Source organism: Cervus canadensis, chromosome 5, assembly GCF_019320065.1.
Source record: "Cervus canadensis isolate Bull #8, Minnesota chromosome 5, ASM1932006v1, whole genome shotgun sequence".
Lineage (NCBI taxonomy): Eukaryota > Metazoa > Chordata > Mammalia > Artiodactyla > Cervidae > Cervus > Cervus canadensis.
Window position 1 is genome coordinate 96,222,000 of NC_057390.1, and position 16,675 is coordinate 96,238,674.

The 16,675-nt window shown below is 54.4% G+C and overlaps 1 protein-coding gene across 2 annotated transcripts in view; it reads left to right on the forward strand.

Annotated features, from left to right (window-relative positions):
• Positions 1–16,675, forward strand: part of LAMC3 (laminin subunit gamma 3) — a 66,813-nt gene that overhangs the window by 30,506 nt on the left and 19,632 nt on the right. For both annotated transcript variants that reach the window (XM_043469864.1, XM_043469865.1), the window contains exons 8-17: positions 1,707–1,843; positions 4,285–4,398; positions 5,619–5,811; positions 5,989–6,107; positions 8,310–8,528; positions 10,277–10,465; positions 14,066–14,311; positions 15,054–15,207; positions 15,864–16,006; positions 16,464–16,642. In XM_043469864.1, the coding sequence (XP_043325799.1) occupies positions 1,707–1,843; positions 4,285–4,398; positions 5,619–5,811; positions 5,989–6,107; positions 8,310–8,528; positions 10,277–10,465; positions 14,066–14,311; positions 15,054–15,207; positions 15,864–16,006; positions 16,464–16,642 (1,693 nt within the window). The remainder of the gene's footprint in view (positions 1–1,706; positions 1,844–4,284; positions 4,399–5,618; positions 5,812–5,988; positions 6,108–8,309; positions 8,529–10,276; positions 10,466–14,065; positions 14,312–15,053; positions 15,208–15,863; positions 16,007–16,463; positions 16,643–16,675) is intronic.

The window sequence follows — 16,675 nt, forward strand, 5'->3', positions numbered from 1 at the left end:
AGCTGGAACAAAATAAATAATAACAATATTGGATTATAACCCAAGAATAAAATAAATATCCATGAGTCCACACTGACATAAATAGATGCCTGAATAAATAAATACACAGGGACAAATCCTCCTTGCAGAAGAATTCCACAGAAGAATTAGAAATGGAGAAGGAATGAGGGGAATACAGAATCACAGTTAGAATATCAGAGTAACAGTCACTGTAGGCCGGAGCCGCTGATAAATGCTGAAATTCGTGGGCAGAACTTGAAGGAGAAACAGGATATTTGCATAATCCCCAAACATCTCCCTCAAAAAATTTACCAATGACTGGGACTTCTCTGAAGGTCCAGTGGTTAAGACTTCGAGTTTCCACTATATGGGGTGTGGGTTGGATCCCTGGTTGGGGAACTAAGATCCCTCATAGCCTGTGCCCACCCCCCCCCCAAATTTTACTACCTACTCTGGTGGTTTCACCATAGGTCCACAATCCTTTGATTACTTCCCCCTCCCAGTTCAGTTCAGTTCAGTCGCTTAGTCATGTCCGACTCTTTGCGACCCCATGAACCACAGCACACCAGGCCTCCCTGTCCATCACCAACTCCCAAAGTCCACCCAAACCCATGTCCACTGAGTCGGTGATGCCATCCAACCATCTCATCCTCTGTCGTCCCCTTCTCCTCCTGCCTTCAATCTTTCCCAGCATCAGGGTCTTTTCAAATGAGTCAGCTCTCCTCATCAGGTGGCCAAAGTATTGGAGTTTCAGCTTCAGCATCAGTCCTTCCAATGAACACCCAGGACTGATCTCCTTTAGGATGGACTGGTTGGATCTCCTTGCAGTCCAAGGGACTCTCAAGAGTCTTCTTCAACACCACAGTTCAAAAGCATCAATTCTGCGGTGCTCAGCTTTCTTTATAGTCCAACTCTCACATCCATACATGACCACTGGAAAAACCATAGCCTTGACTAGACGGACCTTTGTTGGCAAAGTAATGTGGAGCTTAATTCCCTTCCTCTTGAGTCTGGGCTGGATTTAGTGACTTGCTTTTGACAACTAAAATATGGCAGTTTTGCAGTGGAGGAACCTGGTAGCCAGTGCCTTAACCAAGTGGTGAAGGTTAACATCACCATATGTCATACATGACTGGTGATGTCATACATGACTGGTGACATCACACGGGTATCAGTTACCCCAATAAGATGTGACAAGAAGAGCACTTCACCTCTGTTTCTTCCCCAAGCCATAGTCCCAGACTAATCACGGAAAACCTCAAATAAACCCAAATGGAGGGCATGCCACAAAGTATTTGACCAGTACTGTCAAAAATATCAAAGAAAGACCTAGGAGCTATTACAGATAAGAAATTAAGGATACAGTGAAATACAATACCATGCCCTGGATTGGATCCTGGAGCAGAAAACAGACATTCATGGGAAAAGGGGAGAAATCCTAAGAATGTCTAGGATTTAGTAAATAACTTTGATTAGTGTTAAATTCTTGGTTTTGATAAGCGCACCCTGGTAAGGTCAGATGTTAGAATTAGGAAAAGCTGGGTAAAGAGGCCATAGGACGTTGTATCTATCATCTTTGCAATCCTTCTCTAAATTTGAAATTAAAGAAAATTCCGCAGTGACTCCGGGCTGCAGTTGGTCTAGCTGGGCTCCTTGAACGTAGCCAGTTCATCGGCCCCCGGGGGCGTGTCCCGCCTCCCTTGCAGATGTCGTCCAGGCGCATTTAACCTGCAGCCCCACAACCCCGCCGGCTGCAGCAGCTGTTTCTGCTACGGCCACTCCAAGGTGTGTGCGGCCGCTGCCCAGTTCCGGGAGCACCACATCCTCTCCGACTTCCACCAGGGTAAGAAGTGCTCCCCTCAGCCGCCTCCGAGGGCTCTGCTCCCAGCCCAGGTGGGATAGGCAGTCCTGCTTTGGGGACATCCAGTGATGGGGGTGGTGGAAAGGAGGGGCAGCCCCAGGCCCCAGCCCCGGCGCCCCCCACAGGCCCGCACAGTGGCCATGCGCCTCTGTGCCCTTCTGCACCCCCAGCACCCCCCTGCACCCTGGCTCCCTTCCAGTCCTTGCCTACTTCCTCAGTCTCTAGTAGGAGCAGGGGAGGGGATGGATATCTGGCAGCCTTTGGAGTCTGAGGGGGATTTTCATTTGCTCCGTGGATCCCTTGGCGTATCCTAGTGCTGGGGGTCCAGGCTTTGTCCCCTGGCCTCCATTTATTGAGCACCTGCTGTATGCTTGACACCCTGCTGAGCTCGTTGCATGCATGGAACCTGACTGATTCCCTGGAAGGTAGATACTCTCATTCCCATTTTAAAGATGGGGCTACCAAGACCCAGAAAAGGGAGGTGACATAGCTTAGCTGTTGGCACCCCAGGTTCATTGGCTCCTGAGTCTTGCTCTTCATGGCTTTCACGGCCTTCTTTCTGAGTCCAGGGTCCAGGGTCCCCAATTCCAGGTGGCTCTTTGAAGCAGGAAAGCAGTGGAGCTCTGAACTCTGCCAAACATCATAGCCTGAGTGGGTCCCAGCCACGCCCCACTGAACCTCCCCCAACCCCACCTCCAGCATCTCCTCCAGGGAGATAGAGCCTCAGGGCCGGTTCTGGGGCGCCCCAGATGCAGGGGACAATGCGCCCTCTGCTGGACTGAGAGGGGCTTGGAATGGGGACAGCACTGTGGTCACCTGGCCCAGAGTCAAGGATGTCAGCATCAGACAGGATTCATTTAAAAATCCTAGGAGAGCACTGTGATCTTTCTCACTTGGCCCTGGGTTTGGCGATTCAGTCTCAGCATCCCTTGTGTTCTCACAAACACCCTCGGCCAGCAGTTCTCAAACTTCTGGATCTCTTGAAAATCAGAGAAAATCAGAGAAAACCTCAAAGTCCTTTTGTTTATGTAGGTTGTGTTTTCTGTATTAGACATTAGAACAGTAATTTTAAAGTGTCTGTGCATCAATTCATTTACAGATGACCATAGAAAACTTATAACAAAAAAATAACTTCCGCCTGTGAAAAATAACTTTTTAAAAGACAAAAAACTTGGGGACATCCCTGGTGGTCCAGCACTTCCACTGCAGAGGCTGAAGGTGCGATCCGTGGCTGGGAAACTGAGATTCCATATGCCATCATGGTGTGGCCAAAAAGTTTAAAAAAAAAAAAAGACAAAAAACCTTGAGAAGAGTGGTGCTACTCATTTCGCATGTTTGCACATCTCTTTAAGCTCTGGTTTAATAGAAGTTAGCTGATTCTTACCACGGCTTCTGCCGTGGAGCAGGAGCTTGTAGCTCCTGGAAAGTTCTCAGCGCGAGAAAGAGAGTGAAAAATGCAAATGACATTTTAATGTTACTAAAAAGATCATTTGACCTCATGGACTCCCCTGAAAGAGTCTTAGGAATCTCCCAGGGTGTTCAGACAAACTTTGAGAACTGCTGCTGGGGCCAGAAGTACTTCATTGCCCCCCTTTTGCATATGAGAACCTGGCCTCAGAGAGGTTAAGTAACTTGCCCAGGGTCACACAGCCAGCAAGGGGACAGAACCTAGCCTAGCACTGAGGAGCCCCGCACTTCCCCTTTCTGATCTCTTTCCCTTTCTTCTTCCCTCCCTCCTCACCCCTGGGAGCCCCAGGTCTCCACCCTATTCTCCAGCTGTCTTCTGGAGAGTCTCCCCTGGAGGCCACTTGCTCTATGCCTGTCTGCTTGGTGAACTGCTGGGGTTGGGGGAGGGAAGTGGACCGGACTGGGACTGGGTTCCCACCCCCGCCTGGCCACTTCCTAAGCTGGGGGTCTCCTTGGGTGCAGTGAGGTTCGTGGCACACACACTTGGGAGGATGGGGCGGTGAGGTCACAGGCGAGGAAATTCTCTGAAGACCAGAAAACCAGATCAAGCCCGGTCTCATTAAATACGGCCCACCATGGGGTTTTAGGGCCATGGCCTCGTATGTGCTCAAAGTCCGTTGATGGGGCAGGGCAGGCTCAGAGGTCAGCCATGACCTTGCCCCAACAGAGGCGAGTCCTTGAAGCTTCTAGCTTCTCCCTGGGCCCCGTCCCACCCCAGGATCCCACCCTGATCTGAGCTGGGGCTCCAAGCTGCCTAGGTCTGGGCACAGAGTGAGGTACCAACCGGCTCCCCTCCCCGCTGACCTATCTCTAGAACAATCTCTCCCTCTCTGGGTCCTGTTGTTTTAGGCGGCACTCAGGCCTCTGGGGGTCGTCCTTGGGACCCAGAGAAGGGTGTGAAGTGGGAGGCCACCCTCCAGGACCTCACGGGGGGCGTGTGTGTGTTTGCTGTCCAGGAGCTGAAGGCTGGCGGGCCGGAAGCGTGGGGGACCCAGGGCAGCCTGCACGATGGAGCCTCGGGGGGCTCCTCCTGGACCCAGAGGACGAGGAGGCGGAGCTCACAGCACCAGGTACCCGCCGGAGCAGGCAGGGGCGGGGCTGTGACAGAGTGCCACCAACCCAGTGGCTAAAAATGTGTCCCCTTAGTGTTCTGGAGGTCGGAAGTCTGAAAGGAACTTGCTGGGCTGAAATCAAGGTTGTGGGCTGGCTGTGTTCCTCCTAGAGCTTCTGGGAGAGAGTCCCTTCCCTGGCCTTTTCCAGCTTTCAAGGTCACCCGCACCCCTCGGCTCATGGCCCCTTCCTCTCTGAGGGCAGAGGCCTGAAGGAAGGAATGATGGGGTGTCTACTGGTCCCCTTTCCTCCTGAGTCATGATTTTCCACTTAAGTGAAAATGAAAGTCACTCAGTTGTGTCCGACTCTCTTTGATCCCATGGACTACATTTAAATGCTTGACTAATATAGAGAAATGACAGAGTCAGAAGGCTAGGTGAGGGCCCCTTGGTCCTTGGTGTATCTGCCTTTTTTCGGCTAGAAGCAAGTTCTGATTCCCATGGAAAGTGTGGCCTGTGGGGGCCATCAGCCCCCCAGCTTGGTCACGCGTGTAGCTCTCTTACCTGGGACTTGCTTGAGCCTCACTGAACTCCCACATACGCGGGTCCCTGAGGACTGTGAGTTCACGGGGCATCTGGCATCGTGAGTGCTACGTGAACGGGCAGACAGGTGCCACCAGGCATACGGTATCTCCACCACCAGGCATACGTGTCTCCTCTGCTCCCACACGGACTCCCTTGTCCCATGGCTCGTCACTTCCAAAAGCCAAGTTTCAAGACAAAAGTCTTAAGACTGTCAAGATAGGATAACCAACAAGGACCTACTGTATAGCACAGGGCACTCTGCTCAGTGTTATGTGGCGGCCTGGACGGGAGGGGAGTTTGGGGGAGAAGAGTTTGGATACATGGATGTGTATGGTTGAGTCCCTTTGCTGTCCCCGCTGAAACTATCACAACATTATACTCAGCTATACTCCAATATAAAATAAGTTTAACAAAAAAATGAGTGTCAAGATAGCAACAGTAGGGCATTAAACTGGGTGTGGGACCCCCGGTGACTGGCAGGGTCACATGCCCTCGAAGCCAGCTCTGGCTGCGATGTGGGCGGGCCACCCTCAGGGTCTTCTGTGCAGGGTCCCTTTGAATTTGTAGTTTTATCTTTTGCCAATAAATTCAATATAGACATTAAAAGTCCAGCTAATTAAGTGAAGACTATCAAAGCCTTCGTCTCTTGCCTTCAGAGAAATTTCTGGGAGATCAGCGATTCAGCTATGGGCAGCCCCTCACACTGACCTTCCGGGTCCCCCCCGGGGGCTCCCCACTCTCCACGCAGCTGAGGCTGGAAGGGGCGGGCCTGGCCCTGACTCTGCAGCATTCCAGCTCACCCCGCACCCCGGACTCGGGGCAGGCGGGGGAGGTACGGCTGAAGTTCCTGTAAGTGTCCTGCTGTGTCCTGAGTGATGGGGTTGGGTGGTCAGGGTGGGCCCTAAGATCCAGGCACATCCGATCCCCCGTGGTCTGGGGGCTCCTGCCAGGGAGCTCTTGACACCACCTGCCCCCTCCCACCCGACCCCCGGCCTCAGGATCTGCTTTGACCCCTCCCCCGGCCAGGCTGCAGGAGACCTCCGAGGACGTGGACCCTCCGCTGCCCCCCTTCCACTTCCAGCGGGTGCTTGCCAACCTGACTGCTCTGCGCATCTGGACCAGCGGCCACAGCACCAGCTCTTCCGGTCAGTGATGACCAGGACACTCCCCAGCCCCCAAACCAGCGAGGCCCCTGGGGGCTCTTTCATCATAGCCTTATGGAGTCTTCACAGTCAGAGATTACTGTCCCCACTTTAGCACAAAGGGGTCTGAGGCTCAGAGGGGTCGAGACACTTGCCCAAGGTCGTATAACCAGTAAGGGCAGCAGGAGTGGATGCTGAGGACAGAGGCAGGGGCTGGACAGGGGAGGAGGCTGAGGATGGACAGCTCTAAGGGACAGAAAGAAGCCAGGAACCTGACGGGGCCCCACCAGGGTGGAATCCACCACTGCCGGGAGGCTGGACCCTGGAGGGCCCTTCCATGATGCTGACCACAGTGGCCAGGCTGGGATTCCCCAAGGGGTCGACTCCCCCTGCTGGTCATTAGAGGTGTTGCACCTAGAAAAAGCCTGGTTTCCAAAACCTCTCTACCAGCCCGCTGAGTCATCACAGCTTCAAGCCGAATTTCTCACCACCTCTCATCCTGGTCAGTGGGTGATCGCCTTGGTGGTCCTCTGACTGTCCCTGGTTCCTCCCTCTTTCCTAATGTACTTTCTCTCCTCTAACCCCCACCCCGTGCCTATATGTGCCTAGACCGGGCATCCTCCGTATCCATTTTTAGAACAGATCTGTGGCTTAATGATAAAGGATCCGCCTGCCAATGCCGGAGATGCAGATTCAATCCCTGGGTTGGGAAGATCCCCTGGAGGAGGAAATGACAGCCCACTCCAGTATTCTTGCCTGGAGAATTCCAAGGACAGAGGAGCCTGGCGGGCTATAGTCCACGGGGTCACAAAGAGTCGGACACGACTGAGTGCTGAGCACACAGATGCACCCCTTTACCATCTGGAAATGAAATTCACAGATATTATAACCTACCTAGATACAACTTTTAAAAACCAGTATAATATGCTAACTGTAATACACAGAATAAATAAAGTGAATGATATTTAAAAATCACCATATGGGGACTTCCCTGGTAGCCTAGTGGCTAAGACTCCGTATTCCCAATGCAGGGGACCCAGGTTCGATCCCTGGTCAGAGAACTAGATCCCAGATACTGCAAATAAGAGTTCATGTGCCCAACTAAAAAGCCCACACACTGCAACAAAGAGCTGTGTGTGTGTGTATGTTAGTCGCTCAGTCGTGTCCGACTCTTTGCGACCCCATGGACTGTAGCCCACCAGGCTCCTCTGTCCATGGGATTTCCCAGGCAAGAATACTGGAGTGGGTTGTCGTTTCCTCCTCCAGGGGATTTTCCTGATCCAGGGATCGAACCTGGGTCTCCTGCATTGCAGGTGGATTCTTTACCATCTGAGCCACCAGGGAAGCTTCATGTAAAGGTCTTTTATCCTCATGCAAGCATGTCTTCAGGACAGATTCCTCAAAATGGAAATGTGAGGTCAAAGAGTGTACGTTTTCTGTTTTAACGCGTGCTGCCAAATTTTGCTTCAGCAAGGCTGTACCAATCTATATTTTGATGCCAAGTGTCCACTCTCCTCGCCTATTTGCCTGCTCTAGTTTGTCTCTAGTGTAGACAGGTAGTTTTTCTATTTTGCCCCAAGTTTCTAGTAGTTTTTTGTGGGAAAGTTGGTCTGGGAGCTACTCCTCTGTTACTAGAGGCTCCCAATTCATCTTCATACACCCCCATGCGTGAGTTCCCCAAGCCCCCATCATCCACTGTCACTGCTCTGGAAAACGCTCACCAAGCTGAGGGTTGCGAATAATATCAATGTTTTTATGTATATATCTTATTTATTTATTTGGCTGTTTATTTATTTATTTGGGTCTTAGTTGCAGCATGTGGGACCTTTTTTTTTTAGTTTTTGGCATGCAAACTCTTAGTTGCAGCATGTGGGATCTAGTTCCCTGACTAGGGATCGAACTTGGGGCCCCTGTATTAGGAGCAGAATCTTAGCCACTGACCCACCAGGGAAGTCCGGTAAATGTATCTATCTTTAATAACCAGTGAGAGTAAGCTTCTTCTTGTAAAATTCCCAGCCATATATATTTTCCTTCTGAAAGTTACCAACTTTTCCTTTGCCCTTTGTCCTTTTTTTTTTTTAATTGCAATTGACCCATGGACTGCCTTTGTGTACGCGGGCCAGTACCCTGTTACATAGGTGAGTCGGAAGGTTTGGGGGAGAAACACGTGCATGGAGCTGTCTCCTCCTCTCTTTCTCTCTGCAGGCCCCGTGCTCCTGACTGAGGTCCGGCTCACATCCGCCCGGCGGGGGCTCTCCCCACCGGCCTCCTGGGTGGAGACTTGTTCGTGTCCCCAGGGCTACACCGGCCAGTTCTGTGAGTCCTGCGCTCCAGGATACAAGAGGGACACGCCCCTGGGAGGTCCCTATGCCAGCTGTGTCCCCTGCACCTGTAACCAGCATGGCACCTGTGACCCCGACACAGGTGAGTCTCCCTGCGCCTCTGTCACCCCCAGGCCACCTGGGCTACACCCGGAACAGCCAGAAGAGCTGACCTGAACGGGGCCAGCTGCGTGCGTGTGAGTGATCACTGATACTGATCAGATGGTGTCCTCAAGTTCCTCCATGTGCCAGGCGCCTTTTTATCAGCTGTCTCGTTGGATCCTGCAAAAAGCCCTGGAGGTGCCGGGACCCTCCGGATGGGGGACGTAAAGTGCAGGGAGGCGGCTTGGCCAGTAGGTGGCAGAGCTGCTCCTCTCTCAGGTCACTGCCAGCGACGGTCCCCCCGACTTGCAGCAGAGGAAACCCCAGCGGGGAGACCACGGGCCCTAGGCAGGAGGTGCTGGACTGGGCCTGGACACTGGCCTCTCACACGGGAGGTGGGAGGGCCGGCGCCCTGCTGCTCTTCTGCAGCTTCTAGGGTCTCTGCAAAGGGAAATGCCTTTTCCCCGCTGTCAAAGGACAGTAGCCTGGGAATCAGCAGGCTGGCCGGGGTGGGGGAGCACCCGCATCACGAGGGACTCCTTCCCTCTTGTGCCCAGGCAGGCATCACTAATCGAGCTGGATGGAGTCTCGTGACCCTTCCGTGCGGGGCTCCGGGAGGGTCGTCTCATGAGATGGGACTGGTTTGTCGTCCCTCGGAGCCCCTTGCCTTGGCACAGCTCCCAGCTCCGTTTGGGCAGGTCATCTGTAAAGGGGGGTGGGGCGCGGGCCCAGCAGTCACCGCTGCCCTTTCTGGGCAGATGGAGGAGTCGTGAGTGTGTGGGTGCTGGGCAGAGACAGAGACCGTAGGAAGCACCCCCCGGATGCCACCCATCTGCTTGTCCACCCCGGGTCCTCTCTCTTCCCTCCTATTCACCACAGTCCTTGATGAGTGCTGCTGGGGGGCGCCCCTGGGAAGGGGTGGTCTTGCTTAACCCCTTCTTAGCCAGGCTCCTGCCTTAGTCCCTGGCAGTGGCTCTGAGCAGACTCTAGAGGCCATGGGGCTAGAGAAGGGGGGTTGCAGTATGCCCTTCATTAGAGACCAGTGGGCCGGAATTCCCTGGTGGTCCGGCGGTTAAGACTCCACGCCTCCACTGCAGGGAGCACGGGTTTAATCCCTGGCTGGGGAACTGAAGATCTGTCATAAATAAATAAATAAAAATCAGTGGGCAGGGAGGGGAGTTCCATTTTATGAGACCAAGAAAGCCTCTGGAAACCCACAGACCCCCTAAATGGGTTTCGTCACAGTAAGGCCAGAATCCTGGGTCTGTGTCACTGTCTCTGAGCTTAAGAGGGCTTGGAGGCTTCAATTTACAAAGTGAAACAAAGAAGCCACTGAGGAAGGGGAAAAGAAATACTAAAAGCAACCGCTAGCGGCATCATCAGCTGGTTCAGTTATAGGTTTCGGGTTATCAGATGATAATGATGACAGTAAACGTGTGTCAGAGACGGTGCATGGCTGCTCTGAATCGTGATGAGAACCTGTTGAGATCAGAGTTACGTGTGCCCGTTTCGCAGGTGGGGAGGTTGAGGCCCAGGGTGCCCAGGTCCACATGGTCAGTAAGTGGTGGACGTGAACCCAGGTGGATGCTTCACCCCTGGGCCATGCTGCCTCCACCGTGGAAGGGGTCCCACCCCAGTTCCCACCCCAGGATGTGCTCGGTGACCCCCCCCCGTCCAGGAGCCCGCCCGCTGTCTTATGCAGGGTCTGGGTTCAGGTGGTGGTGACCAGGTGCTTGTCTCACCCCTCAGGGATCTGCCTGTGCGGCCACCACACCGAGGGCCCGTCCTGTGAGCGCTGCTTGCCAGGTTTCTACGGCAACCCCTTCACAGGCCAGGCCGATGACTGCCAGCCCTGTCCGTGCCCCGGACAATCGGCCTGCACGACCATCCCAGACAGCGGAGAAGTGGTGTGTACCCACTGCCCACCGAGCCAGAGAGGTGAGTGCCCGGGGACCCTGCCTCTGCCAAAGCCCCAGGAGTGAGTCCTGGGTCCACAGATGAGGGAGGGCCTAGCTTAGGGGTGTCAGGCCTGACCTTTGGGAATCCTGAGTCTCATAGTCTGATAGCCAGGGCCGTGGGCTGCTGTGGGTTCCTGGCAGAACTTGGACCACCGAGCATATCCAGTGGGAGTTTGGAAATCGTCATGTCCAGCCCTGCCTCAGCCCACAGAGCCTGGCTTAGTAGCTTAAGAGAGAGCTCAGGAATCTGTATTCCTGTCACGTTCCTGGGTGATTCTTTTTTTTTTTTTTCTTTTTTTTGATTCTTTTACATAGTTAGGGTGGAAAACCTCTCATTGAACTTTCAGCTTTAAAAAAATGTTGCCATGGGAATTCCCTGGTGGTCCAGTGGTTAGCACTCAGAGCTTTCAGTGCCATGGACCTGGGATCGATCCCTGGTCGGGGAACTAAGATCCCACAAGCTGTGCAGCGTGGCCAAAAAGCAAACACACAAATAAATAAATAATTTTAAAATGTCTCCAGGTAATGTGTGATGCAAAACTCCCCCCATCCCCAGTCCCCTCCCTGTTCCCCATTCCTACTCCAGGAAGCAGAGTCATCCTAGACAGCTGATCGTTTAAAAAAAAAAAAAAGCACACAAGAGCTCTCTTGAGATATTAATCATATACTCCCCGACTCACTCATTTAAAGTGTGCAATTCAGTGGGTTTTTTTTATATTTGCCATTACTGATTTTTTTTAAATTTTAGCAAAATACACATAATGTGAAACTTGCTGTTTTGACCATTTTTAAGTGTAGAATTCAGAGGCCTTAAGTACATTCATGGTGTTGTGTAACCGTCACCGCTATCCACCCGCAGTTTTTTATCATCCTAAACAGAAACTTCAAACCCATTAAATGATTATCTCATAGTTCCGCCTCCCCCACCCCCTGGCACCCACCATTCTAGTTCCCGTCTCTCTGAATGTGAATATCCCAGGTCCCTCAGGTAGGAGGACTCAGACGATATTTGTCCTCTTGTGTCTGGTTTGTTTCACTTGGCGTAACATTCCCATGATCTCAGATACCTGGTTCTACATTTGGGACCACGCTGAAAGCAGCTCCCTTGGGGCTCCCCTGGCGGTCTGGTGGTTAATACTGCCTGCTTCCAGTGCAGGGGTTGCAGGTTCGATCCCCGGTCAAGGAGGTTCTGCATGCCATGTAGTGTGGCCAAATAAAAACAACTGAAAGCAGCTCCCTGACAGCTAGCAGGTTGGGGAGGTGCTCCAGAGCAGGGGTCCCCAACAACTGTGGGAATGAGGTCCCACCTGAGGACCCTGCCCCCCACCATCACACTGCCCCTGTGTTTCCATAACCTTCCCCACATGCCCTGGCTCCCCACCTCTGGCTTCCCCCAGTCTACAACTCTGGGGGACTCCATTCAGTGAGAGAGGGCGGACAGAGAAGTTACCCAAGGGAGGACTTCGGGGGAGGAGGGCTCTGCTGTGTGCAGGAGGAGCCCTGGGAAGGATGCGAGGGTGGACATTATGGCTTTGTGCCAGCCCACGCCTTTCTCACGCCCGCACCCTTCAGGTCCCGCCAGAGCCCAGCACACAGGGGACCCACGCGCTCTGATCCGGGACTGACCGCGGTCAAGTCCTGATCCTTGCCTGCCTCGCTTGCCTACCACCCTGAGCCCTCGCAGCTGCCTCCTGCCGGGGAACTGTCCTCAGCCGGTCCCGGGTGGACAGCAAGTTAACTGCAGGGACCACATTCTTCATCACTGGCTTCAATCTCCCCCTTGGCCATCTCACCCCATCTCTGTTTCAGAGTCTCAGAGCCAGACCCTGGCCTCTGCCTTCTGAAGCCCATTCAGATTTTCCTTTTCCCTCCTTTTCCCTCTTTTGTCTTCTCCTCCTTAGTCATCCCCCTCTCCATGTTCAAGCTTGCCTGCCTTTCAGCGCATTAACTTGATTTCCACCAGAGTGATGAACTTTGTCGGGCGCCCACAGCTGTTTTTCACAATGACAGTAGCTGCTTTTTAGATTATAAACTAAGTAACACTTATTGTCACCAGTGAGTAAATTGTTGGGAAAAGTGTAAAGGAACATGAGTGCCTACAGGCACGGAGACCATTTAAGATGCCCGTCATCACCGCCCCCAGGTCCCTCCATCATCTGTTTCATGCAGATGTGCACAGAGAGGTAGACATGTTTACCAAGAACAGGCTGACCCTGCATGAAGCCCATGGTACAGGGATGGTCCTTGATGCCTCATCTGTGTTCAGAGTGAACTTCCCAGGCCATGACCCTCCAGAAAGCTCCTCACACACTGTCTTTCCTGAGACTCACAGTAACCCTAGGGCTGGAAGATGAAGCCACAGCGGCAGATCAAACCCAGGAAGCAGGGCAGGAGTAGGAAATAGACAGTCCAGAGAGAGTTCAGAAGCCATGAGAAGCAGAAAAGGCAAAGGGGCCAGAAACCAGGAGGGAAAAAGCAACCCCGGCTGAGGGAGAGAGATGGGGGAGGGCATGGCGACGAGGAGGGTGGCAGTGATGTTGAAGATGGAGACAGGGAGGATGACGACCAAGAGAGGAATGCGTGAGATAAGGATGAAGATGGTGAGACCATCAAGTTGATGCTAATGATGAAGGCGGAGATGGTGACAAAGGTGACGATGACGAAGATGCTGAGTGATGATGGAGAGTGATGCTCAAGGTCATGAGGAAGATAAGGGTCAAGACGATGACTGCAGCGATGAGAATGATGGATGAAAATGATGACAGAGGTGACGTCCACAGAGCTTCCTTGGTGGCTCAATGGTAAAGAATTCACCTGCCGACGCAGGAGACGCGAGTTCAAGAAGATCCCACGTGGCGTGGAGCAGCTAAGCCCGGGTGACCCGACTATTGAGCCCGTGTTCTAGAGCCCAAGGGCCGCAACTACTGAAGCCCATGCACCTCAGAGCCCTGCTCTGCAGCCAGAGAAGCCACAGCCACGAGAAGCCCTCGCTCTGTGATAAGAGAGTAGGCCCCACTCTCCGCAACTAGAGAGAGCCCGCATGTAGCCACGAGGACCCAGCACGATGGTAAATGAATAAGCTAAATCAGCCATGGATGAAAAATCAACCAGACCCCGCGTCATCTGGCCGCCACTCATCTCTGCAGACAAAGGTCGTGATGACGATAATGATTATATGAGGAAGAGGATGGTCAAGGCGCTGATGAAGAGAATGGTGAATGAGGACATGATGGCTCCAGGGGTGATGATGGTGAATGGGTGATAACAGCCACTGCTGCTGATCAGGACCCACGTGCCAGGATCTAGGCTTAGTGCTTTGCTCACCACACCTTCTCAAGGGTCCTTTGAGGTCGCTGCCTTTATCGTCCCCGCTCTGCAGATGTGGAGTCCAAGTTCAGCAAGGCCCAGCGGCTCATGTAAGACCACACGGCCAGGTCAGCCTGACCCCAGAGCCCGTGCTCTGCTCCCCCAGGAGCCTCACGGGAGCTCTCTCGGGTTCCCGCCCACCCTCACCACTCGTGGACTCAGCAGGCCCAGCCCCTCATTCCTGCTCATCCACACAAGCCTTCTGCTTTCCCAGGGCGGCGCTGTGAGATCTGTGATGATGGCTTTTTTGGGGACCCACTGGGGCTCTCTGGGCCCCCCCAGCCCTGCCAGCCATGTCAGTGCAGTGGAAACGTGGACCCCAATGCTGTGGGCAACTGTGACCCCCTGTCTGGTCGCTGCCTGCGATGCCTGCACAACACGACAGGTGTCCGCTGCGAGCACTGTCAGGAAGGCTTCTACGGGAGCGCCCTGGCCCCTCGGCCCGCAGACAAATGCATGCGTGAGTACCAGCCTCCCAGGCCCACAGGGCGGGGCGGGCTCCTTCTCCACCAGATCCAGCTGGCTGCTCGGCAGGGCTCCTGTGCAGCCTTAGGCAGTTTACTCACCTTCTCTGTTGCCTTGTCGAGAAAGTGTAAGGGTTTGTTTTCTTCTCTGAGGTTCTTTCAGCTTCAGGATCTGATCAACTCTGACCCTGTGATTTTTTTTTGTTTTCTTCCTATTAATTTAGCACCGATCTCATGCTCTGCCGTTGGCACTTAGGACTGTCCCAGATGGCCTGTGGCCCTCGTCATGTTTGTCCCGCCCCTGGGCTTCCCAGATGCTCATCCCTCCGGGCCCTCGAGGCGTGCATCAGCTCATGGGAGGCTTCCAGGAGTGCCCCAGGGAGAAGCTCAGCATTTGCCCCCCTGCTCCATGCGGCCCCTGTCGGCCTTTTGTTTTTAGGGGGGCCCAGAGGAGCAGAGTCAAGTGACCCAAAACAGTGGGAGCCAGGTCTGCCCCTGACCCCCCCCAACCGAGTTTCTGGCATTCTCTGCAGTTCTCTCCAAGGACACACAAAATGGACTGAGACTAGCACCCAGCCCTGGAGCCTTTTTTCAGAGATGGCTCAGGAGCCTGAGCTGAATGGGAGTCATCTCCCTGGGCGCCCCACCTTCTCTGCCTCTCCGGGACCCCCTCGAGGTGTAACAGATGATCTGCAGGGTTCCCTGACACCCTTTCCTTCCCCTACCCCCACCCCCCAGCCTGCAGCTGCAGCCCGGAGGGCTCAGTCAGTGAGCAGAGATCCTGCGACCCAGCGAGCGGCCAGTGCTCCTGCCTGCCCCACGTGACCGGACGGGACTGCGGCCACTGCAGCCCGGGCTTCTACGACCTCCAGCCCGGGAGGGGCTGCCAGCGGTGAGTGGGGCGTGGCTGTGAGTGCCCTTCCCCTGGGTGTCCTCCCAGGACGGAAGACGTCACCAGGGAGCCTCCAGGCCCAGGTACACCATGCCCGGCACTGGCGGGGCACAAGGGGACAGTCCCCTGGGGGTCAGATTCACCGCTCTGCCAACCAGGATGCAGGCCAAGAGCAGCCCTGAGGGATGTCCAGGCGGGCGGGAGCTGGTTCGGTCTCTGCGTCCCTCCCCGGTAACTCGGTCACTCGGTGACCTTTGTGGTTGCAGCAGCAGCTTAGATAGCGTCTTTAGGGAGCAGCGGAGAACTCCAGGGACTTGCCCCATGAAGCAAATCGGCTTCTTTCCAACCAGACTGTCTCATGCTTTCAATATGCTAATTGCCTTGTGACTTTCCAACTGAAAGGTATAGTCCAAGATGTTTATATGAATATGTCCCCATACCTTTTTCGGGAGGTGAAGGAGCAGAATTTTGTGAGATTGCACTTCCTGGGCCACAGCTTGGAGGAGGCAGTTGGACACGTTCCTGCACAGAAATGGGACCTCGTCCGCAGAGGGCATGGTCCCGAGGCCCCGCGCCAGCCTGAGATGGCAGAGGAGGGGCTGGGAATGGCCCAGAGCTCGTCCCAGATCTGGGTTCCTTCCCTTCCCTTATTGTAGCTGCACTTGCCACCCATGGGGCTCCCGGGAGGACCAGTGCCACCCCAAGACTGGGCAATGCCCCTGCCGTCCAGGCGTCGAGGGCCAGACCTGTGACCGATGCCAGCTGGGTTTCTTCGGCTTTTCTGTCAAGGGCTGCCGCGGTAAGGAAGCCGGGTCCTTCCCGGGCTGCCCGGAGACGGAGGCCCCTGGGACAGAGGATCAGTGGGGAGATGGCCGAGCAGCAGGAGGGAGACAGATCAAATAAGGGGCAGGTCTTCTTGGAGTAACCGTGGGAATGTAAAGTGAGTCAGCAGAGCAGAGGATGCTAGTACTGACCTCCTGAGTGCCTGGGGCCATCAGATCACCTCTCTGGGTTTCACTTATACGGGGACTGCGTGGCCGTCCTAAACCTGCCTGGTCCGCAGATCCCGGGGACACTGAAATAACTCAGGCTCTTGGTCATCACCTCCAACCTTCTGGATCAGTCTCCTGGGAACGACCCAAGAATGTACTTGAGCCGCCCACGGGGGTCGGGAGCATCTGGGTTGCAGGGCATCTGGGGGTTCTGGTGTGGGGTGGCCATCAGGGCGCCCAGTGACATCTGCACACCCCCCCCAGACTGCAGGTGCTCCCCACTGGGTGCCACCTCACCCCAGTGTCACGAGAACAGCACGTGTGTGTGCAAGCCTGGCTTCGTGGGCTACAAGTGTGACCGCTGCCAGGACAACTTCTTCCTCACGGCCAGCGGGACACAGTGCCAGGAGTGCCCGTCCTGCTACGCCCTGGTGAAGGAGGAGGTGAGTCCACCCCATGTGGGCCCTGCCCAGGCC